General features: G+C 31.2%; 1 protein-coding gene across 1 annotated transcript in view; it reads right to left on the reverse strand.

The window, feature by feature from the left end:
• LOC142317603 (uncharacterized) overlaps positions 1 to 25,907 on the reverse strand; it is a 93,892-nt gene that overhangs the window by 59,584 nt on the left and 8,401 nt on the right. Inside the window, exons 2-7 of the mRNA XM_075354159.1 lie at positions 23,392 to 23,530; positions 14,019 to 14,404; positions 6,426 to 6,633; positions 5,186 to 5,376; positions 2,342 to 2,595; positions 1,089 to 1,347 (exon numbers count right to left, since the gene is read on the reverse strand). Of these exons, the coding sequence (XP_075210274.1) occupies positions 1,089 to 1,347; positions 2,342 to 2,595; positions 5,186 to 5,376; positions 6,426 to 6,633; positions 14,019 to 14,404; positions 23,392 to 23,530 (1,437 nt within the window). The remainder of the gene's footprint in view (positions 1 to 1,088; positions 1,348 to 2,341; positions 2,596 to 5,185; positions 5,377 to 6,425; positions 6,634 to 14,018; positions 14,405 to 23,391; positions 23,531 to 25,907) is intronic.

Raw genomic sequence — 25,907 nt, forward strand, 5'->3', positions numbered from 1 at the left:
ATGATATATGTATATGATGAATTAATTTAATATCAATATTTTCTAACTATGCAACACCTTACTTTTTCCTGTTTAGCCTTTGGTAATTACCTTTCAGATAATACTTCAGAGGATGAATGAGGATGATATGTATTAGTGTAAATGAAGTATAATCTTGTACAGTCTCAGTGCGACCATTCCTGAGACGTGTGGTGAATGGAAACCCAACCACCAAAGAATACCGGTATCCACAATCTAGTATTCAAATCTGTGTAAAAATAACTGACTTTACTAGGACTTGAACGCTGGAACGCTCGACTTCCAAATCAGCTGATTTGGGAAGACACAGTTCACCACTATACCAACCCGGTGGGTAACTAAGTAATACCTAGAAAGCAAAATAGCTACTATTGCAATAACTTACCAATTTTTCTTAAAATTTGAACATTGAATCTCTTAATAATAATGAAGATTTACAGGTTATTAAATGTAATTTAGATTTATGTTCTGTTTATCCTGATCGTTTTGGAAAAATATGAATGTTGCCTACAATCTGAACTTCAAATTATATTTTTTCTTTGGTTTTGCCTAGAGTATGAAATTCGTCCGGTTAACTGGTAAACAAAGCAAGAGAGTCAAATTTTTTCTTATTCTCAATAATAGTAGGAATTGGGTCAAGGATTCCCATAGAGTAGATATAATTCTAATCACTACCCAAGTAGGTCATCAATTGAAATCAAAAATAGCTTTTGCTACTTATAAATCATAAAATATGTTAATTAAAGCTTAATAATTTTAAAACTTAGATTATATGTAAATATATTTTGGTGAATAAAAGAATAAAATCACATTTATATTACTTTTTCTGCACATATATTTGAGTATTAATAACATTCATATGACATAAAAAATGAAAATAATGAATTTAAAGTGCTTGAAATATTTTACAAAATCCACTAGTATTGGTATGCTCATAATATTAATGTATCCACACTAGGATTTGTGATACGTATTAATCCCATTGTAAATATGTGTTTAAAATCACACTCCAAATACATTTAAGTATTAAATAATGTAAATTTGTCTACATTACTGATATAGTTTTATGCCATAACTTCCGTGGATAGTTGTGAATTTTGTTTTACTTTTCTGACTCTAAAGTATTCTTCAATTTCCTCCAAGGTTTTGCCTTCAGTTTCTGGTAGACAGTAATACAAATAAAACAACCCAAATATGCCAATTGTTCCATACATACACAGTGTGCCATGTAAACCTAACCAGTTTGAGAAATTTATATATGTCTTCGTTACTATAAAACCTTGAAAATAATTTCCAGCAGCTGCTACCCCACTGGCTATTCCTCGACCCCTAAAGAAATAAAAATATGTAAAAATATGAACCATTCATTGTCATTCTTTTCATTCCCTTCACATGATACCTCTTTTTAAAAAGATTATCCAAAGGTGATTATTTATACAAGCTATTCTAGCAGTTTAAAACTGTTTAGGATGGATTTTAATCATCATTTTAATCATTTTAAATATGGATAAAAACATTGCATTATACTTCTCAGGTAGGCATAATATTTTTAATTACTTGGATAAAATTTCCATTAATGCAAATGATAGATTCTGTTGCTTAAAGTGTGAAATTTCTAGACCTTTTATTAAATGATACATTTTTTTGAAATGATCAGATTGAAATTACTTTCTATAAAATCAAACAGTACTTTTGCTTTGAAGCTTCTTAATAAAATACTAAGCTTGTTTTTATATTAAATATTTATTAAACCTATATATATATATATATATATATATTCCTGTCCGACATCTAATATCATCTGTTAATGCTCCAGCGTAAAGTAACAAAAAATACTATCAGATCACTGTTTAGCACCCATAAATATGAATCATGTAGATCAATATTTAATAAATTAAAAAAGTTGACTTATTCATGTGTTTATATTTATGAATGCGCAATCTTTGCTAAAAATACAGTCACTTATTTAAAAAAAAATAATATATCTATAACTGTCAAACCAGACAAGAGAACTATTTTCATGTAATTGAACACAATATTTTGACTTATGATAAAGGAACTTGTTATGTTTCCATTGTGACTTAAGTAAATTACCAAACCATTTAAGAGACAAGCGGTTCTCTCTTTCATATGTAAAATTTGAAACTGCTTTGACAAGTTTCTTTGCTGCAGCAATGGATAGAAATATAAACTCTGTTTCATGTAAAGGTTCATATAAAGTTCAAATTAAAAATTCTCTGTATCCCTAATTAAAATCTTAAAATTAGGTTAATAAAATATATAATCTATTAACTAATTAATTATAAAATTAAAGCTAACTTACTCCAAAGGAAACACTTCACTCAATAATATCCAAGGTAGTGGTAAAACACCAAATCCAGCAGCAAAAAATAACGTACAAAATAGTCCAAATGGTATCCATGGGATAACATCACCTAGCTTTATACTGACAGCTAACATATAGCAACAAATAATACATGTCAATAATGATATAAAGTTGACTTTTCTCTTTCCTAATAATTTCATAAATATCATTCCAATCAGAGAACCAATGCTTTGCAGTCCTACTGACACCACCTGAAATTAAAGTTTTGTTTCGTATTGCAAAATTTGTATCTATTTAGTCACAAGATAACCTGATTGTGTTCTATGTGAAATTATTGGTTTGCTTTGTTTTTTGTTGATTCTGAAGGTTTTGAATCCAAATTTTTTAAACATTTTAACTATTTTTCTGAGCATATGATTATGTTTTTTTGTGATTGTCATTGTGCTTATTAATTTGTGGTTCATATTCTTTATATAAGCTAAACGAATTACACTAATTACAATTACACTAATTAATTATATAAATTACAAAAATTACTGATTAAATTAAACAAATTACCGCTGATTGCAAACACAATGAACAAATACATTTTTTTTTTATTTTTCCATCACAACAATCAAAGAACAATCTTCAGAACAAATCATTTCACATAGAACAATCACCAGACAAAGCAACATATCTGAAATATGTCATAACTTATTTCTTCTAGCTATGCAGTGTTCTACATTGGTAAAATGGGATGCAGCTTCAAAAAAATATTTAGTTAACACTTAAAAAGCCCTCTATAAACCATACAATCAACCTTCATCAACCATTTCATAGATGCAATCACAAATCTATAAAAATTAACAACATTGATACTATACACATAAACAAAAAAAGATCACATGTTAACATATTTGAATGTAATGGAATAAATAAACGCAAAAAAAACAACACATTACAGTGATATGTTGAAGGAACAGACACAATTTAAACTCAATAAACTTTTTAATCATATTCTAAATATATTTGCCTAACTCAAAAAATCTGCCAGCAGTAGCTTCATTTGGTATCAAGAAACAACAGCAGCCAGCATCACCCACTGAAGATGGCCACTGATATTTTCTAAATTTAATTTAATCTTTTTCTTTAGAAAGTTGATAGTTTAGATAGGTTTTAATAGTATGTCATGGACAAAAAGCTTCACAAATCATTCTTATATATTTTTAGATTATAGAAGCAGATTAACTGTTGAAGTTTGAAACTATTTCATAAAATACTAAGTAAATATTTTAAAAATAAATATTTAAAAAAATAAATATTTTTTAAATATTTTCAATTCCATTGAAAAAATACGATTTTTTCAAATATATTTTCCTTTCTATTGATTTCAGCTGCAGATTTTTTCTTTTAATAGGCTACTCCATATTATACTGAAAATATTAACACACTTAAAAATTGATATTCTTAGAATTATTCATCATATTGAAGTTCACAATGCAAATATCAGTTAGTTACTAATTAATCTACCTTTTTAAATTTGTTTTATCTCAATTTATGAAAAAATAAAAGTTATTGGGTCACTTTTGACAGATAAATTGACCATTCTATAAGGTAGAAACTAAACATTTGTTGGCATTTGCCTCATTATCTCTTATGATTTTTGTCGTTAGCCCACTTACATTCTACATTATGGGTGCTGGTTGCATCATATGATCAAGAAAAAGTTTGCTTACTGTGAGTTGTTTATTCACTGGTGGGATAGATTACAAGAGGATTTGTCCAGAAGTATTTGTACCAGAAATAACACATTGATTTATTATCAACAATCACGTTGTAGCAAATTTATTATGCACAGTTAAAAAAACTTGTTCTAGGTTTTATGGAATACACCACCAAAAATACTATTATCCAGTGCATAAGAGTATTTTTGATCCTCTTTATATCTTCCTTAATTTTATTTTCTTCTAGTCAAGCAAGTCATCTATTTAAATTTACACATGGAATTTTATTAATAAAATGTGCATACTGAATGAAAATGGGCTTATTTTCATGTAAGGGCTATATATCAGATGGTCATATTATTAAAGTTAAATATCTTGTATAATTATACTTAATCTTCCCAGTTTATGTCATTTCTTCTCCTCTTGTAGAATATGCAGACTTTTATATGATGTTACTTTCTTGAAATGGTATTAAAGAAATCAGTAACAATCAGTAGCAATCAGTAGTTGCTTAGCATATTAATGTGCTAAGCCAAGATTCTTACCTAGGGATAAATATTGCAATAAACCCCCTCCCAGAAGGACAAAACATTCATTTTTTGTTAATTGTACTTTAAAAATCTATTTTGTTATTTATGTTTTCTTACAGCTTTTCCAGAAAAGCTGTAAAGCTTTCATTAAAACTTTAATTTGTTTGAAGTAGTGGAGCATTGTGTTGCTTGTGTTTTTATTGAGTGTGATATCTTTCTTGTTGTTTACCTTAAAAAAACAAAATAAATAAACATCTTTGACTGTCTAAAACTAGGATAGCTATCTAAGACTAATGACTTCTTTTTCTGTAAATTCATCACTCCCTTTAAGTAATAAAATGTAAAATAAATATTTATAAATAAAACTTAATTAGACAATATTTAAGGTTGACATTCTCAAAAACTTGTTAAAACATTTTTTCTACATAAATAATTAAACTGAGGATGACAAATAAAGAAATTTTTAGCAAAAATGATTGAGATTCCACTGATGATTTCATTCTTATTTATCAAGTAAATGAAATGGGTAAAAAATAAAATATATAACAAAAATTTATCTATAAATTATTAATTGTAACTTATAAATTATAGATAAGGTAACTCACCAACACCCAGCGTGGATCCATAGGCATTCCGATTAACTTGAATATATGAACAAGAAATGGTTTAATTCCCACTAATGATATATTGTGTGATATAAAAAAATATATTAATACCAGTCGTAATGGCCTATGAAACTTAGGTTGTAGTAAAAGTATAAATGTACTTCCTATTCCAATGTTAATTGACTTACTTTCTAAAAAAGAAAAAAACAAGCTTCAGTTTCTACATCAGAAAATTATAAAACTACAAAACAAAAATAAATTATGTCTTCTTTATTACTTTTGGAATAGGTATCATAAATAGTATTGAACTCAAAATTCTATTTTTTTAAATCATTTATTATCTATTTTCACATATTAATCAGCTATAATCTCATTAACTTTCCACACTTTACCTTAATCTGGTCGCTTATTTATCTAATAAACATAAGCTATTTTCAGGGTCTTAATTCTTACTAAATTTAGATTCAATGGTCTTTCGATGACAAAGTTATTAAACTTTATTCATCCTTACAGGGGGTTTAATAAAAAAATCTTTTCTAATTTTTATTTTCAATAATTGTTCCATAATCTTTTGCACTCTTTCAATCAAATATGGGTGATATTGTTACTTTTTGCCACTCTCCCATTAGCATATTGTTATTTTCATCAAGAAACACAAGGGAAATTAAATTACACTTGCATAATTACAACTAGAACCATCATCAGACCTTCTCCAGCATTGCTGAATTCATTTTTCTCATGTATGTGAATATACCCTAGAGTAATTTATGGGTGCATGAGTAAAATAGGGTAATTTTAAAAATAAATTTTTAATTGTTACAATAGAATAATACAAATTATTTTTTGGGGATTTTATGTTTTTAATAAATTAAATTAGTGTTAGTATATAAACACCTTATTAGGTTGTTTGAACTGGAGTTTTTAGAACCTGAGTAAGAAGGAATATTTTTGGTAGATTTTCTGCTTTTAAACTAAAAATTTAAATATTTTCTTCAACTCAACTTAATTCCAAAGCAGTCATATTAATCATTAGGTTCAGTTTCTTCCTATTTCTGGTATACAGAAATATATATTTAGTTATGAATGTGTGTGAGATTTAAGACATAATTGTTATTTCAGGCAAGTGAAATAGTAAAAATTAAAAGTTTTTAAAGTTTATTTGCTAGTGTAGATCTGAATTTTACAGTTCATGTTGACCTAAATCTTTTGTACTAGTCAATTCATACCATTAAAAATATACCTTGGAAACTTTCAATAGGTTCTTTGTTTATGATATTAGCTGGAACATTAACCATTTCCTTTGTACTGGCTGACTTGGTATATTCTAACAATGCTAAAAATTCTTCTCTTACATATACTGGATGAACCCAGCCACGTAACCAGCATAAAGCTTGTTCTGCTTCTGATATACGTCCCTGAGTTATTAACCAAATTGGTGATTCAGGAATCTGAAAATAATGTCATTAATAAGTTTGCATGTAATTTCTTGAGTATCTTGCCAGAACATAATTATTGTCATTCTATTATTGTCATGAACAAGCAAATATGTACAACAAAAAAATTAATATATTATGAATGCAAAAAATAATTTAATTGACTATCCGATACAAAATAAAAAATGAGTCAGAATCAGCCAAGATAAACATAAGCTGTTGGAGATAAAAATCAATATAATTAGTACAAAAAAGCATAGAAATAAAAATATATTGTATAACATAGCCTTTTACAATAATATGTTGATGTTACTTCTCTTTATGACTGGGCTGGGGCAAAAAGTGTATATGATTGAAAGTTTGTCATTTTTGTTAGATGTTTGACGTTAATTTCTGTTAAATGTTTTAAGTTCATATTTGACTGAAGGTTTTAAATAGGTCACATCACCGAAATTTAACAAATATATTGAATTCTACCTTGTTTTACTTTCTACATCTATCTGTTTCACTATCAACATTGATTACTAAAAAACCATATCAAAATTTATTCTAACATTTGCATATATATTTTTAATTCTTCAAAACGCATTTATTGATTGACATTATTTCTGTGGATAACTGTAAATTCAATTAATCTGGTTGAATTTGGACTAAAAAATTACAATTTTCTTCTATCAAATATTTGGGTATTTTGCTCTAAGACTGAGTCATATAAATAAAAACAATGAATGTCATTCTGCCTGCCTTTGGTAAAGTATTTGCGTAATACCACCTCAGATGGTTCGATCTGATTGTTTTCTGAATACTCAAAATGTACGAGTTCTAGCATCCTTCCACAATCTTTGAAAATTTGTGTACTTTGGTTGGTATAGTGATTTTGAAAATATATACGAATGTTTAAATTGATACCCGTTTATATTCAGCAATAGATTGGATAATACATTGTTTCTTTGCATTCGAAACAACCACAAATTATGCATCTGGTAATAAGGAATCATGCTCATTTATGTTTGTGCGCCTATCGTTTTTACTAGTTTTTAGTGAAGTTGACTGTGGATAATTTAACTTTTTGTTTCATAAATTTCAACTTTTATCGTACAAAAAATTGCAAGTAATCATTAGAGAAAGTGTAAAAATAATTTCCCATAATTTCGGAGAACAGCTACCTATACAACTTTTAAATTATTATAAGAATTGCATGTTTTATGGAACCCTGATCATTTAACATATGTCATCAAAACCCCTGTACAATATGGACTGTTAGAGTAAGAATTATTTTATTTCACCACAATGACAGTAAAATAGGATAGTAACAAGGTTAAGCAGTATAAGTAAAGAGCAATCTGTATACAGGCTTCAATATGCACTCAAAACTACATACTGATCAGTGACACTGGGAACAAGTTTTTATAATTTAAAATTTTAATTAAGCATCTGCGAACATTTTGATATGCACAGATTTAGTTTAAGTGTGCTTTCAAGTGTGTCAGGAATACATACACACTTTAGTTAACACCTTGCGGAACCTGCTGCGAGTCCGACACTGCCCCTTTTCGGGTGTATCTAACTAGTATTCTCATGCCTCAACAATAACAAAAAAAAAAAAAAAAAGAAAAAAGTAAGTAATAGGTGTATGGTGTGTCAGCATATGCGACCTGCATGCAATGAAAAAGGCGATCATGATGTGAGTGCTGTTTGAGTTTAGGGTTTATTCTAATTAGATTTTTGTACTTCTTTGTAAAATACATTTTCACTGGGCTTTCCAGAAGGGCTTCACTTCCATCCAGAAGGGCTTTCCTTCTGGAGCCAAAATGAATAAACTACTGGATGAGCTAGCGTAGGCTACATAAAATTGGCCAAACAGTCTTTCCTTAGATCAATTCCTACTACATTTAAGTCCTTGAGACTTCGTCATTGTCATTGCAAAACAAATCTTAAGAAGAAATTGGAACCCTCTGAACTTGAAAGGACAATCTGATGATTGGTATACTTGCTATGAACCCTGACTCTCTTTGGTCGCAGCCAGTAATCACATTGTTAATATGATGCTATTTTGAGGAACTTCACTTTAAGCCTGGTATCATTGGATAATTTAGGTAGTTGGAGATTTTTTAATAGCATTACAGGAGCTCTAAATTTGAGAAAATCCTGTGTGGTGGAAGTGCAAGAGGTTGAGAGTGTTGAGGAACTCTATAGGAATATCTACACTGCATTATCTACTTGCAATACTGAATCAATAGAATTATACTTCTTTTCTTCTCCTTCAAATGACTTCAGTGTTATGTCATTAACAAACAGACAGATTGACAAATGTTATTGTCGCTTAGAGGATCACAAATAATCTTTTAACGGAATGAACGTTGAATTGTAACAACAGATTTACATTTTGTATTTCTCGGAAAAATACAGAAGGCTTTTTTTCAGGAGTCACATCTTTGCTAGTGGTGCTTCAATTGAAAATATACGGAATCAATATACATCCATGTGCAACAAAAACTGTCTTTTTGCTCTTTGATTCTAACATTAAATCAACATTGTACATTACATCCAAGTAATGTTATAACTATTCCTTTTTCTAAACCTGGTATAATAAATCTTACTGCTACTTATTTAATGTGTATTTTTTAATTAAATTCGGAACACTTTCAAAACTGCAAAGTTCATATACATTGTAAAAATTTTAAAAATATGCACTACAGAGCACAAAATAAATGCTCACTGTTGTAGTTACAGCTGCACTGATTCTAATAATTAAAATCACAATTCATTGTAGTTAATAGCAAGAACAACAATATACATTTGAAGTTTTATTTGTGGTACTGTGCTTTCTGTTTAGATTCAAAATGGCAGAGACATAAAAGGTATTGTGCAATGATATAATTAAGAAAATAAAATACTGCTGTACATGAGGTGGTCAGTTCTAGAATATTTTTCTCTGTTATCTTATCAAGGTAAATAACTCTTTTGTGATGAGGGGATCATTCATTAAAATTCATATTCTTGTTCTTTTTCCAGGAAGAGGCATAAGAATGTGTTCCAGACCTGCATCTGGCTCTGGGTTCAACTCTTCCATGTGAACTTGCTTTCTCTTTCCTTTAGGCAAGAATTAGACCTCCATTACTAACTGGCTATGGGCAACTTAATTCAAAAAAGAGTTATTTGTCGTAGCTATCTTTTTGTATGTTCTTTCCTGTTGTTTTAATATTCTTGTCACCTCCAAAATTGCTCAATTGGCATATTAAATCTTATTACATAGATAGTCTAAAATTAAAAAAAAAAAAAATTTCAAACTATATATATTCAGTATCAAAATACTTAAATGAATTTATAAAGTAACAAGTTAATATTACTTTCATTTAGTTATATGCAAAGACACTTTGTGTCTCTTCTTATTTATTTTTTCATTTCAAATGTTTTAATTTTGTAATTCATAAATGTGATATATCCTATAGAGATAAAATAATATTGTAGTGAAAATAACTGATCTTGATTTTATTCATTGAGTATTTTAAATTTTATGAAATTGGATGTTGAACTTGGAAATATTAAAAATATAAAGTCATTAATTCTTTTTAAAGAAGATATTTTTTTCCCTGTGGAAAAGAAATTACAGTTGGTCTCTTGATGAAACCACAAGTAAATAATATGTTAAAATATCAAATGAGATATCCAATGATCCCCCCCGCCTCTATAACAAACAGTTAATGATTACAATAAGAAAATGTAATACACTTATGTCATCACTGGGCTCTATAACTCGTCCAGTCTATGAACAACATGTGTCCAGCACATCAGTTCACAGGCAATGGTTTTTTTATCAAATAGAAAATCGTTAAGCACATAGAATGAAGCACATAGAAGAACAGATAGAATGAATAAACAGATTAAATACAGACATAAATAAAAGATTAACAAAATATAGGTAAATGCAAAGCAAGAATACGACAAACAGTAATAGCATTAAAACAACTACAGTAAATAGGTAGCAGATGGTAGCACAATGGAAAAAAAAAACAAATTATAACAGAAACAGATATAAATGTACAAGGGAAAAAGTACTGGAAAAAATATAAAATAGAATATCTTTAACGACGATCACTAAGGTCCAGGACATGAGTCCTTTTCAATCATCTAATCTCATCACTATTGTCTACCAGGTTCAAAGTAAGAGGATTTACATGTCTGTTTACCCTAACCATGTATTTAGAACTGAAACTGTCAATCTCATCCCGAACATACCAAATCCCCAGGTATTTCAGAATTTCTAACGAAGGCAGTTGGATCACTTTACTCAATGTCTTGTTCTGTAACCTTTGGATCACTTTAATATTGCTGTTATTAGTCATCACTGAAAGCTGAATCCCATGCAGTTCATATTGGTTTCAAGAAGTAAAATTGGTTATAGAAGGTATTTGTTAGAGAGACAGACAACTGAGAAGAACCCCTACCCATTACCCAATATATATGTGCTTGAATTTCTGGTCAATCTGTTTCTTCTTCTCCAGTATCATCTGTATGCCCTCTCCACGTCATACGTTGATCCAGGGGTTGTAAGCCATTGAATCTCATATTAGTTTTATGACGAATTTTAATGTTATTCAAGTAGACTGGAGGGCAGTCTCCTCTTCTAGTCATAAACGTAGTGTGGATAGATTTTGTCGGATTGACTTTAATCGTCCATTTGTCCAGACAGGTATTGATTACATCCACTGCCGACTGAAGCTTCTCCGAGGCAATCCAGTCATTGTCAACTGCTAAGATCGCTGTATAATCTGCAAACGAAACAATTGAAACAGATCTTGGACAATGAAGGTCAGCAGTATAAAACTGGTTCAATACCTAATCTGCGGCACTCCTGAGTCATTTTGAAAGAAGTTAGATAGGTTTTGATTATACCTAACCTGCCAGAAGCGACTATTTAAATAACTTTGAAGAATCAAATAATAAGGTTGAAGAAGGTAAATTTTTAATTTGTAGAGTAGGCCAGGTAACCAAACCTCGTTTAAGACCTGTTGTATGTCTATAAACAGCTCAGAGCAGTTACTACTGGATGTCTTGGGACGCCAATAATAACATATATGGATATTATATATTCTATGGATTTGCTTTATAATTGAGTGTTCACTTCCAAGAACAAATTGATGGTCGGGTATTACATCTTCACACTGCAAAATAATCCATAGCCTTCTAAGAAAAAGCCTCTCGAAGATCTTAGGTAACATCGGCTGTAGGCTAATCGGCCTGTAAGAAGAAACTTGTGAGGGTTTACCTGGCTTTAATATCATTGTCACCTGAGAGACTTTCCTTTTCATAGAAAAGTGTGTCGTTCAAAGAATCCCGTTAAACAAGTTTCTTATGTGTAATATGGCTGAAAACAGCAGCATAAATTCAAACCCACCCAGGAGTTTTTCTTATTTTTTTTATCCCCTTGAATTCATTATATTTCTTGCAAAGAGAATTGTCTGATTAGTAGAGGGGGCTATTCGAAAAGTCAAATATTTCTCTCTCATCTGCTGCTTGCTCATCATGTGGTCGGAACACCATGCCAAAATTTCTAGCAAACGGCCTTTTTGATATCGTCACTAACCCATTCATCAGGAGTCCTTAAAGAAGTAAATAAGGCTGCACAAATTTCTTTGCAATTATCCATAATGAGTTATTGTCTCTCTTGAGAGAGGACACATTTTCAACTATGTCCTTGAATGATTCATTCTTGATCTTCCTCAGCAATCTCCTTAACATCTGAGCAGTCCTTTTTAGGTCTGTCCTGTCATCCGGCTTCCTGTAGCTTCTTTGCCCCCCCTCCTTACACACATATCTTATATGTGTCTGATACATATCTCATTCTAATCCTTCTCTTGTCAGAATACAGGTCCAACACTTCCTTGAGTAATACATGCCTGCCAAATCAGCACATTTCCCGCTAGCCATGAAGCGGTCAAGCAGCATCCTGAATTTTTGAGTTTAAGTATTTCATGGCATCGCCACTGTAACAGGTGCTGAGATGCTCCTGTCTTTATTTTGGCAATCAAGAGTCCACCTCAATTATTTGGCAATCAAGAGTGATGACCACCTGCGCATTTAACCAATGGGTATGTTTGCATACAGTAGGTTTTAGAATGACCATACTGTTGGTACTGTCTACATTATATGGTACCAGAAGTTCTTCTGGGCATTTCTTATTTTACTCAACAATTAGCTAAGTATTATATTTCAAATACATCTTTGTTGTTGCTTTGAGGTTCTAAATTCACAAAGAATGTGGGTAGTGCTTCTCTAGTAGTTCTATGACGGGGATTGACAATACTTCTAACTTTAAGACCTTTATTCTCAATGTCCTTTTATTACAGTCAAAGGAATAGAATGGTGAGGGTTTCATCTCGCCTTGTGAATGTGTGACCTATAAGACTGATTTTTTGTATGACCTGAATTATCTTTTTATAGCTTTCTATGTCGTAGAGAAAAGCCAAAGCTGTTTACTATATGCACATATTAATCAGCTTTTGTCACTACAGATTCCAACAATTCATATAATTTTGTGATGTTAGTAATTCTGCAGCATGATAGGAGGAGGTTTAATATGTTCTGTCTGTTCAACCATCGCAGAAGAATCTTCAATCAGTACATGCCCATAATGTTTAGTAAGAGGTAAGTTGTCGCTTAAATCATCTCAAAAAATTTTTTTTGTGCTGAAAACAGGAATCGTTTGCCACTCAGGCGCCACAGTCCACAACGTCCGACTCAGATCCAGTTTCACTCCCTGATATTCTACTCATGTTGTCAGTGATGTTATCGCCAATCAGTTCACATCGGGTAACTTTCCTGGGATTCCTTGAGGAATAACCCACAGAAACACGTTTCCTAGTAGTTGGTGAAGTTCACACACACACCATTTCACAGTTGTTATCCGGAGCAGCTGTCTGAGATATCCTTCACAAACAAATAACAGCTGTTTGACCAAAGAAGATAAAAATTTTGAATCTCATCAGAAATCAACTAGTTTCTAAAGTTTCTGTTTTGACATATTTATTTTCAAATGTTTTAATATTATAAATACATAAAGAGTGTTGACTAAATTTTAAGTCTTTGAAAATCCAAAGAAAAACATCAATTTTTTTTTCTATCACAAATTATTGTATGATATAATTATAAAAAAAATAAAATCCAATTTAATATTTTAAACATTTCATACTTTTCTATACATGGTCTTAAAAATGGTATAAATGTCTAATTAATTTTTAAATTAATTTTAATTTTTTATTTTTTAAATTAAATTTTAATTTTTTTTTACATTGGTTGATATTTTTATAACTTTTAATTACCTACTAACTGTAAAATAATAATAATTTTAAAAGTACACTTTGGTAGTGTTATATACAAAAACAGTAGTGTTTACTTACCATTGAAATTGTTATAAAAGCTAACACAGGCACAGTAGCACAAACAGCACAAGTGCTACGCCAATCTGTTAATGCGCCGATTAAACATTCAAGTAATATGCCGATACCAGCAAATGATCCAGTCAAGGAAGATAACATACCGCGTAAATGTGGTTCTGTAATTTCACCTACGTATGACAGTACAGGAGCTTCCATAAAACCAAGACTAAGTCCTAATAAAATTGCTGCTGTGTAAAGATAGATGACATTTGTCGAATAATACATAATAATCCAAGCGATCAGTTGTGGTATATTTACCATCATCATACAACGTTTTCTTCCAAACATATCTTGAAGGAAACCTGATACCACACTTCCTAAAGGCTGGCTGATAAATATAATGCTGCCTAAAAAAAAAGTAGTATTTTACGGCTGTGAATAACAATAACAACAAAATAATAATATAATATTATTTCTTTATTCCATCGAATGTTAAAGTATAACAAATAGCATTATTACAAGGAATTGCTAGCTGTCTTTTCCAATATTGATGGTTATTTATGTAAAGAAAGATAGAAATAAAATTATAAATATAAAATACAAATAGAGTAAACTTATTAATACTGTATATTTAATACATTTTGTTAATGTTAAATAAACTGGCCATCTTCTTGTAGCATGTGCATTTTCTTAATAGTTTTTCATTGCGAGTTGATCATCAAACAACTATTTTCAGTTATTTGCAGTTAAATACTAGACTGTTCATTTGCTCTCATAAGTTTAACTAATTACCTCAGTTTCAACTATTATTTTTCTATCAGTACTAGAACTCCCACCATTACATACACTTTCTATAACTTTTAAACTATTTTATTTTATTTATTATTACAACTTTCACAACTACTATTACTTCTTTTGTGAAATAGTTTTGAAACTTCAAACAGAAAAAGGCATTGCAATCATATTTTTTTTTATTTCTAAATATAATGGAAAGAATAATTCAAATTTTTTTTGAAAAAAATTATTTGTAAAAAAATGATTTTGTGTAGCTGTAATCATTTGGTGTATGTTTTATAAGTCCTTCCCCAAATTTAAATGCCATATTGTAATTTTAAGTGAATAAGTGAATAAGAGAGTAATACAAACAGCATATAAATAAGTGTTATTCAAGTTCCTTAAAAATAAAATGTTGTTAAGCTCCTTAAGATTTTTTTTGCAATTCCTCTATGCATTTTTTTCAATTATTTTTTATTTGCTGTTAAAACCTAATATTTGAAATTATCAACTTGTTCAACAGGCAGGCATTGAGGATACTGTGATGTGGTCACTGCATTTTCAGAAATATTAATTTCAAATGAATTTCAAATGAGTGTTGCCCTGAAGACCAAAGTATGCAAACTTAGTTTCAGTTACAATTACCACCATGCGGTTAGAGTTTTATCTGTAACACATCTCCATTCAAATAACATTACAGTGCAAAAAGAGAACAGCAGAAGCTGTAACTTATAAAAATGATGAAAAAATTTGCAGATAATACCATACCTTGTGGGAAATCCCTTTTGACTAACAGTGGATTATTTAAATAATTTTTAATTTGATATTAGTTAAGTACATGAACAATCAAGAACAAATTGTTCTACTAATCGTTAAAAATAATGAAACTAATTTTAGACAAAGCAGTACAGTGAATTTCTTTATCATTTGCATGTAAGTGTATTATCTTCTTAAATAAATAATTATTTTTATTTTCTTATTTCTTGATCTTTTTGTTATGTGGAGCTGGGGAGGAATACATTTTTGTCATGTTAATAAAATGCCTATCATAGAATGAGTGATTTAAATTGTTGGCATTACCTTTTGTGACAGCTTATACACAGTAATACACAAGTGACACAATAACAGTATTGTGATTCAACAGAGTACAGGTTAAGTTGACGTGAAGGTATAGTTGCTTTTTTTTTTTATTCAGTGGCAATTGTTTTTTGTGTTTTTGTCAATTGCTGACACTTATCAAGAATGATTAGCCTAATGTTTGGGAAGAGCAACTACAAGGCACACTAGTCTTTCTATATTTAGGCTAATACTTTTGAATAATACAGAGTAAAAAAAAATTGATAAGATCAAATATAAAAAATAATAATTTCATTATATAAAATATACTTTTATAAGGGTATCGAATAAACAACTGGAAGTGACTTTTATTGATTTCAAGAAAGCATATGATTGTGTACATCGAGAATCCCTGCTAAAAATCCTGAGAAATTTAGGGCTTCACCCAAAACTAGTCAAAATCATCGGACTAACACTAACGGATAACAAATCCAAGGTTAAATTCAGGGGAGAAATATCTGATCCATTTGACATCAAAACAGGACTGTGACAAGGAGATGGACTGTCACCGCTTTTATTCAACTGTGCCCTTGAATTTATAATACGGGATTGGAAAAAATTAAATAAAGATAACGTTAAAACGGGAAAAGGTATCTCAGTAAATTGCCTACCGCAATTGCTGTCCGCTTTGCAGACGATTTAGCCCTACTATCCCAAAATATAGAAGAGGCCAGATACCAACTGTCAACACAGGAAGAGATTGCAGGAAAAATTGGTCTAAGAATTTCATACGGAAAAACCAAAATCATGGTGAGAGACCCACTATGCATAAGCAAAGTATAAATAAACAATAATGACATAGAACTAGTAGAAAACTTTAAATATTTGGGGGAAAACATCACACACAACCTCCAAGAAAATCCAAACTGGAATGAAAGAATAAATAAACTCATCAAAGCCACAATAAAAACAAAAAAACATCTATAACAAAAAATGCATGTCCATAAACACAAAAATAAGACATTATAACTCAGTTATCCAACCAGAAATACTTTACGGATGCGAAACCGTATTTGGACCGTACCAGACAAGGTTTACCGACAAACTGGAAAAGATTGAAAAACAGATTCTACGACGATGCATAGGGGAAAAACATTAAAAAAGACGGGATTTGGAGAATTATTCCAAACGAAGAGATTTACAAAACGATCATCCCGATAACTAATAAATTTAGAAAGAAGAGAATTTCCTTTCTAGGACATATTTCAGAATGGAAGAGACCAGACTTATCAGACGGATAATCGAAATTTTCTGGAACAAGAATAGCAGACCGAACTGGTTATACGAAGTACAGAAAGACATGGAGGAATTAGACATAACCCGTGAAAACCTAAAAACGAAAACCGGAAACTATGAGAAATTAAAAAATAAAGAAACAAGATTCCTATCAAAACCCAAGAAAACAATAAGCCGAGTGTACTCTGAACAAGAAAGGGAAAGAAGATCTGATGCCCTTAGAAATTACTGGGAAAAAAGAAAAGCTGAAAAACAACGAATCAGCAAGAAAAGAAAGAACTTGCCAAAAAAATGAACTAAAGTGATCCATTATGGTCTTAAAAGCAAAAAAAAAATATATATATATACTTTTAATGATTCCAATAAATTTAAAAATACACAATGACTGTTCATTTACCTTCTATGATATCATTCATTAAAAACTTCAGAAAATGTTATAGATAATAAACAAAGACTAACTAAATCATCTCATAGAACAGGACACACATTCAAAGCCATTAACATCCCATACATATTCCATACAAAAACCAAGAGTAAGGCAACCCTTACATCCTGACAGGTCCATAAAGTTAATTTTGTTTTCTTTTACTTATTGCTGACTGCAATACTACTTCCAGTACAGCTAGGACACAATACAGTTAACAAAATTATCCACTGTTACCACCAATTTTAATATAACATTGCATATAGTGTTTTTTTAATCATTTTTTTCAGTAAATATAATGTAATACAGTGGATTTAGCTTTTTTAAACCACCGGATTGGTCTAGTGGTGAACCCACCATCATTTCTAAGTCGAGAGTTCTAATATTCAAATCTTAGTTTTATTTGTATTTGTTTTTTCTTACTTTTATATGTATTTGAATACTAATTCATGGATCCCATGTTCTTTGGTGGTTGAGTTTTAATTAACCACACATCTCAGGAATGGTCGACCTGAGACTGAACAAGACTACGCTTAATTTACATTCATAGATATCATTCTCATTCATCCTCTGAAGTAATACCTTATGGTGGTTCCTGAGACTAAACAGAAAAAGAGGGAGTAAACTTAGTTTAATGTGTTTTTGATTCAAAATGAAATAATCGGCCTATGCGGTAACGTCATTAGAGACGACATCATTACTGACGTAAAAAAAGCATGTGCTTATAGTATCCTGGCAGACGAGAGCAGTGACATATCAGGGGAAGAGCAACTTCCATTGGGGGTTAGATATTTTGATGAAGAAAAAATGATGGTTCGTGAGGAATTTCTAGGTTTTGTATCATTGATAGACATGTATGCAAAATCTGCAGCATCTGCAATTAACAACATTGCAGAAAAGGTAGGTGGCCTTAATCCAGAAAAGTGTGTTGGACAAGAATACAATGGGTGTTCCAGTATGGCAGAAAAGGATGGTGGTGTCCAAAAAATTATTCGAGAAAAGTATATGAGAGCGTTATACTTTCACTGTGCTAGTCACAAACTGAACTTAGTTGTAAACGGCTTAAACGAAATAGCAGTGATACGAAATACGGTCTCCACAATAAAAGAAATAATAAGATTCTTCCGAGAATCGGCCCTTCGTCGAAATTGCATACTGAATATAGCAGTGATCTATGAAACCCGTTGGTTTCGAAAATATAAATGTGTCGCCACATTCAAGAAAAATTATGTGCAAATCTTTAAGGCGCTTGAAAAGCTATCAACAGACGGTAACAATGCAACGAGAAAAACTGCTTTTCAAATGCATTGCGCTGCTACAAAATCATAATTCATTGTTAATGTTTGTCTCATAGCAAAATATTCGGCACTCCTGCAACCGGTGGTAAATGCTCTTCAGTCAACAAGTATGGACTTACTCCAATGTGCAAATCACATAAAAAAGAAACACAGACATAATTTGAAAACACGGTGGAAATGCTGTTGTTGAAAGTGAAAGTGTTGCAGTAGAGGCTAAAACAATTGCCGAGCATCTTGGAACAGATTTCAATATGCGGCAAATCATAAATCCGCAGAAACATCTTGCGAATCCACCAGCACAGATTCTTAGCGAGTTTTGGAGAAGATCACTAATTATTCCATTCATAGACCCATTTTTAATGTCTGGAATAGCGTTTTTCTGAGAACTTGCCCGCATTCTCATTGCTTACGTTGCACCCTCAAGTAATGCTTGATATGGCGTATGAGGGTTTTTTAAAAAACTACAAGTTTTTTTAGTAATACAATTTGAAAGATTTCCTCGGTGAAGCTGAACTTTGGTACAACCAGTGGAAAGGAAAAAATGTGCAAAATGTCGAAATGAAGGAGATAGAACTAGCTGCACTTTTTTTTTGAGATGGAGGAACCCCATTTACGGGCGCCTAGGCAGTGTCGGGCTCGCTAACAGGTTCCGCAAGATGTTAATAAGTGCGTATGTGTTCCTGCGCAATACCGACTAAACCTCACATAAAAAACAAATCACAAATCACCCCTGTCTATCCACCCTCCCTGGCACAGTCTAAAGAAGTATTACTTCAGGAAGGAGGAGATCGCTCATACACACACTCATACTCCAAATTGCTATGATACAGTAAAATACAATACATTATAATACACACCTTAGTTCACACAGCTAGATATATACTTACAACAAGAAGCAGTGTTGACCTACAGCATCAATATACAATCATTCATATCAGTAGAGAACTAGCTTCACTAGTAAAGAAACCCATTTGTTCTACCCATCCATAAAACGGATGCTACTTATCTCATTTGCACATCCTTGCACAACGTGAACTATCGAAAGCACCTTACACTGGGTAAAACTTGGTTACAGTCAACATTGACAGAAAATCGGCTTGTCGGTCTTTGTATGATGAATGTGCATAAAAAGAGGGTTCTGGAAGCTAAAATTAAATTTTGACAGAAATTTTGTCAGGATTTAGCCAGAACTCTCGTAGGCTGGTGCTGAAATAAGACTTAGAAAGGTTTGAATAGCATTGCAACTAATTACTTTACTGCAACTAATTAGCGTTTTCAAATGTTCAAATAAAACCATATTTTAACAAAAAACGTTACCTTATTTTTGCCCCTCTGGAGAAAATCTTTGCTAAGCTTATATTTCCAATAACATTCCTAATCGACCTGCCATAAATCACCAAAATGCTCCTGGCCACAAACTTATTCAGTACATAGACTGATTATCAGAAACTTCCCATAACTGTTTTCTTTTAAAAGTATAATCCACAAACTACTCAGCACACTATGTCACCATGTCACTTCATATAAAAGAACTCAACGGTATTAATACTTACTGTTCATAAATGAATGAATATAAATAAGTCCGTTCATTGACGCCCTTCTACACAGAATAAATAAAAATCTAATAAAAATTAAAAAAAAAACAAAAATAAAACATTTCATATTAATGTATTTACAAAAGTTCGGAGAAAATAGTCAACAAATTTAAATCAGAATACAATATCGGTTTTAGAGAAACAACAAAACAAATAATTACATGCACAATGCAAGCGAATAACAAGCATAATGCCCTGAAATGTATAAAAAAAACCGTTCCAATTGCAGTGGTCTATATCTGTCAAATGGGGTGCAGTTTTAAACAAAGATATATTGAATATTTAAAAGCCCTACACTGTAAGTTTAGTCAACCCATCCGCCAACCATCTAATACGAGGTGTGTGAAAAAATAATGAGACTGACTTTTTACTTTCCAAAGTTTTTATTTTTTTCAAACAACAATATTATCCCCTTCAAAGTAGTTCCCTTGGGCAGCTAAACACCGGCGGAGTCGTTCCCACTCCTGGTAGCAGCACTGGAAGGCTTCAACTGGTAGGGCTTTTAACTGGTCGGTCACATTCTTTTGAATGTTCTCCAGAGTTCCAAAATTACGTCCTTTTAAGACATGTTTCAATTTCGGGAAAAGGAAAAAGTTACAAGGACTCAAATCAGGTGAATAGGGGGATTGAGGAACCGTAGGAATGCGTTTTGAGGTCAAAAGTTCCCTGATAGAAATGGCCGTGTGACACGGGGTATTGTCATGTTGAAGTTGTCTACAACGTCTGGTCTCACGCGAATCACTCTTTTCCTGAGACTTTCAAGGACACCTTTGTAAAACACTTGGTTGACAGTTTGTCCTGGAGGAACAAATTCTGTATGCACGATATCCCTACTGTCAAAAAAGCAAATCAGCATGGTTTTGATCTTTGATTTGCCCATTCGACATTTTTTCGGTCGAGGAGATGACGGAGTGTGCCACTCTTCGCTTTGCCGCTTTGTTTCAGGATTGTACTCAAATATCCAGGATTCATCACCTGTGATCGCACGATTGAAGAATTCTTGGTCATTGTCAATCCTCTCAAGAAGATCAACGCACACGTTTCTTCGATTGTCCTTCTGTTACGTTGTGAGGTTTTTCGGCACCGGTTCGCACAAACCTTTCGCATGCCCAAATCGTCTGTCAAAATTTGATATATGGTGAAAGTGTTTAATTTAATTGTTCACTCGTAATCCTTATTGTTAAACGACGTTCTAATCTCACAAGAACCCTCACACGCTCAACGTTTTCGTTAGATTTTGAAGTTGAAGGTCTCCCTGAGCGAGGTTGATCTTCAACATGTTTTCGGCCTTCCAAAAGTGATTTGTGTCAGCGAAAAACTTGTGCACTTGATAAGCAATGTTCCCCATAGACCTGTTTCAATTTTTCAAAGGTCACACTCGCGGATTCCCCAAGTTTAATACAAAACTTGATTGCACAACGTTGCTCTAACTTCCGATGCTCCATTTTCGTAACACAACAAAAACACAACTTGACTGATGGCGCTGTCAAAAATAATGTGTTGACTGAACGGAGTTGAAACTCGTACTGAGCATGTGGAAGGGATGAACAAACCGGTCTAGCACAGACCGGTAGATACAGCGTTGCCAGATCGCTCGCAGTGTTACCAATCTCATTCTACATTTGACTGAGCTGTTATGAGTAAATGTCTCATAATATTCGAGGCAAATTCAATAAATTACATACCACAAGAAATGTTGTTCGCAACAATGTAATTTTTACGTAGTTCCCTTAATGAACTCAACTTTATAGTTCGAACCCCTGATTTGATACAACTACGGACTCCGGTCTCATCTACCAGGGAAAGGAGGAAAGACTTCCACTCAGCTCCATTGCAGAGCCTCACATGACGTCTACTTTATCACATAAATTACTATCGTCGAGATGGCTGCATGGGAATCCATGTCTTCGGCATTGCAGTCACCATCCCACCGACAGCGATGCTTGCTCATTCATGATAAACATCAGACACAATTCAATTGCAAATGCTTTTTGACCAAATTCTTAATATGTGTTTGCCTAATAAAAAAAAATATACCAGCAATAACATCAGTTGATACCACTGTTAAAACTTCCCACTATGGATATAAAGATCCACAACGTTACATTGTGGATACAAAGTTACAAAGATGATTGAAAACATTTTGAAATTAGTTTTCTAAAAACATCTTATACAATTTAATTGAGTGCATCATTATAAATCTTTCATTCGTGAATTAATATCATCATTAAGTATCAGTAACAAGAATATAACAAATTTTGCATATATTGAACTGTCAGTACTGTGTGTTGCTTGGTAGTAATTTAGTTTGATTGCATTACTCGTTTCATACTGAACCAATACCTGGGTAGTATCTGATGTCAAGTTATATATATATGTATCTCTCTAAGATATTCTCGTACATTTCTGTACCCTGAAAAATTAATGTATGGATGAAATACCAGTTGCTAACAAAGTCATATTCATTGAACCAGCTAGTGAAAATTACCAAAGTTGATAATGCCAGGTCCAATGAGTGGCATTTTTTAACAATAAAACTTAAGATAAATTTATCTCTGGTTTATTAGAAGATTTGAAACTATTTGTGTCATACTTACTAATTTATCTACAATGAAGGTTTGTACAGAAATATAGTATTCACATTGAGAATTATTTTTGTTTATATAATTTTGAAGCTGGCTTCCTTGTTAGTGATTAATGAAGGCCAATTTTTATTTCAAGTATGGCAGACAACCCCGTCTTGGTTCCTTAATTTTTTTTATTTTAATAATATTATCTTTGTATTGCTGATAAAATAAATACACTTTTATAATTATTATTACTTACTAATTTTTTGCAGTAGTAAAAAATTTTCTGTAACATGAAAATTTTTTCAGTTTTGTTTTCACTGTTTTTTTTTGTTTTTTTAATTTATGCTTTTATTAATATATAAATAAGAAATATTGACTCACCAAACCATGATGCACTTTCTTCATCTAGTAGAAAAAGTTCTTCTTTATTATTTAACAAACCACCAATTACAATTGTAGGCATCACCAATATGATACCATTCCCAAATATCAACATAGCGAAACCAGCACCTGCTGTTAACTGCATATAAGAATAATAAACAAAATTTGATTTTCTCCACAGTGTTTCAGTCTAATCATGAAAATATTTTTACCTAAATAATAACGTCATACACACAAAATTACCAATAATTTATGTGATAAATTAGCTGATGATACTGAAGGAAAGTAAAAAATACACCTGCTATACACAATCTTTACATTTTATGAACAGATACATATTGAATATACAATGCTTTCATTGCTATGAATAATAGAATTACTGCATTAAAGTATATATTTTTCACTGATTAAAATACAGAGTGATTTACGAAGAATATAACACATGTTCTGTTTTGGTGAAAAAAAAATAAAGTTCATAAAAAATTGATTCGGAAACGCTGGCGAAAGGTTTCGATCTGATTTCTGCGCTTTTGATAAAATTAAGCCAGGCTATAGTTCTTGAGATTCAAATTAAGGAGTAATTTATTATTAAAACTGACCTAAAAGATTAAAAAAATAAGTCCCAAAGCATTACTTTTAGTAGCTTTCGAGAAATCAGAGATAAAAAAAAAAAATAAAGTCTAAAAACAGACTATTTTATGTTTGACTTTAAACAACTTTGTTAAACGGGTAATAACTTGATAAAAGTTTTAAACAAAACCTGTAGAGAATTTAATTATCAGTAAAATTGTTTGAATTAAGCTCACAGAACTAAAAAGAAAGTGAAAGTATTTTGAAGTTTATCATAAACAAAACATAACAAAATATGGTAGATTTTAACTAGGTATTAGACGTAATATAATTTTCAATATTAAAAAACAAAAGAATTAAATATTTTAGATAAATAAATCAAGAAAATTTTAAAAATCTGATGTGGACATCGCATGGCTTCCTTGTACGCCTATTCAATTACATTTACACATTTAAAAAAAATGAAAAGTACATACAATTTTATTTCATTCTGATAATTCTTCATAGTTATTATTGAATTATTATTTATTGTAAATTTTTTTTTATAATCGAAGGTTAATAATTATCAATATATTTAAATTAAAAAAAAAAGTTAACAATAAGGAGATGAAGTTGGATTTGAACCGATGTGCTTTCCCCTTGATCCAAATATTTCATTAATGAAAATTTTATTTGGCTATAACTCTGGAACCAATGAAAATAAGTACCACTTATGATATATCGTTGAAAATCTCTCAATTAGGGCATATAACTGCAGTTAAGAAAAAGCCCAAAATCCAATTTTTTGGATTTTGGGCTTTTTTTAACACTTTTGGTTCAGTCGATTGCAATGAAAAGGGGAGGAGCACAACTAGATGTTACAACTGTTCTAAATTCAAAATTTCAAAATCCTACGGCTGATCGTTTTTGAGTTACGAAAGATAGATACACACATTTGTACGTACGTACAGACGTCACGCTGAAACTAGTCAAAATGGCTTCAGGAGTGGTCAAAATGGATATTTCATTTCCCCTTGATCCAAATATTTCATTAATGAAAATTTTATTTGGCTATAACTCTGGAACCAATGAAAATAAGTACCACTTATGATATATCGTTGAAAATCTCTCAATTAGGGCATATAACTGCAGTTAAGAAAAAGCCCAAAATCCAATTTTTTGGATTTTGGGCTTTTTTTAACACTTTTGGTTCAGTCGATTGCAATCAAAAGGGGAGGAGCACAACTAGATGTTACAACTGTTCTAAATTCAAAATTTCAAAATCCTACGGCTGATCGTTTTTGAGTTACGAAAGATAGATACACACATTTGTACGTACGTACAGACGTCACGCTGAAACTAGTCAAAATGGCTTCAGGAGTGGTCAAAATGGATATTTCCGTTGAAATCTGAAACCGAAATTTTTTGCAATCACAATATCTCCTTTTCTTAGTTAAGGAAGTAAAAAGAAAAGAAAAATCAAATAAAATAATACATCGACAAAACGATTTAATAGATATAAACAGAATTAATGATATTAGATACATCAACAAAATAATTTATTATGTCTTTTGCCAGCCGATACTCGCTATCGAAGCGTTTCCAAACCTCTGTTTTTATGAACTTCCTTCTTTATTTATACCAACAGAACGTGTCCTGAAAGTTGTTATATTCTTCGTGAATCATTCTATATTTGACAATATTTTACTGCTTTGATTGTTTGAATTGGCTTTAAATATGTATTTGTTAATAAATTATTTCCCATAATAATTTGACAAAATAGGGAAATAGAAATTAGCGTAATTTCTATCAAGGATAATTTACATAGATGATCACTATTTTAAAAGCTGACTCACTAACTTACTTCATTTTATTCCCTTCACGAAAAATGTAGTCCTCTACTCAGTCTTAAGTACAATATTAACCAAGAGACGTTAATCATGTACTTGAAAAGACTTTCACCTTTA

The sequence above is a fragment of the Lycorma delicatula genome, chromosome 1 (assembly GCF_047948215.1).
Source record: "Lycorma delicatula isolate Av1 chromosome 1, ASM4794821v1, whole genome shotgun sequence".
NCBI classification, from domain to species: Eukaryota; Metazoa; Arthropoda; class Insecta; order Hemiptera; family Fulgoridae; genus Lycorma; species Lycorma delicatula.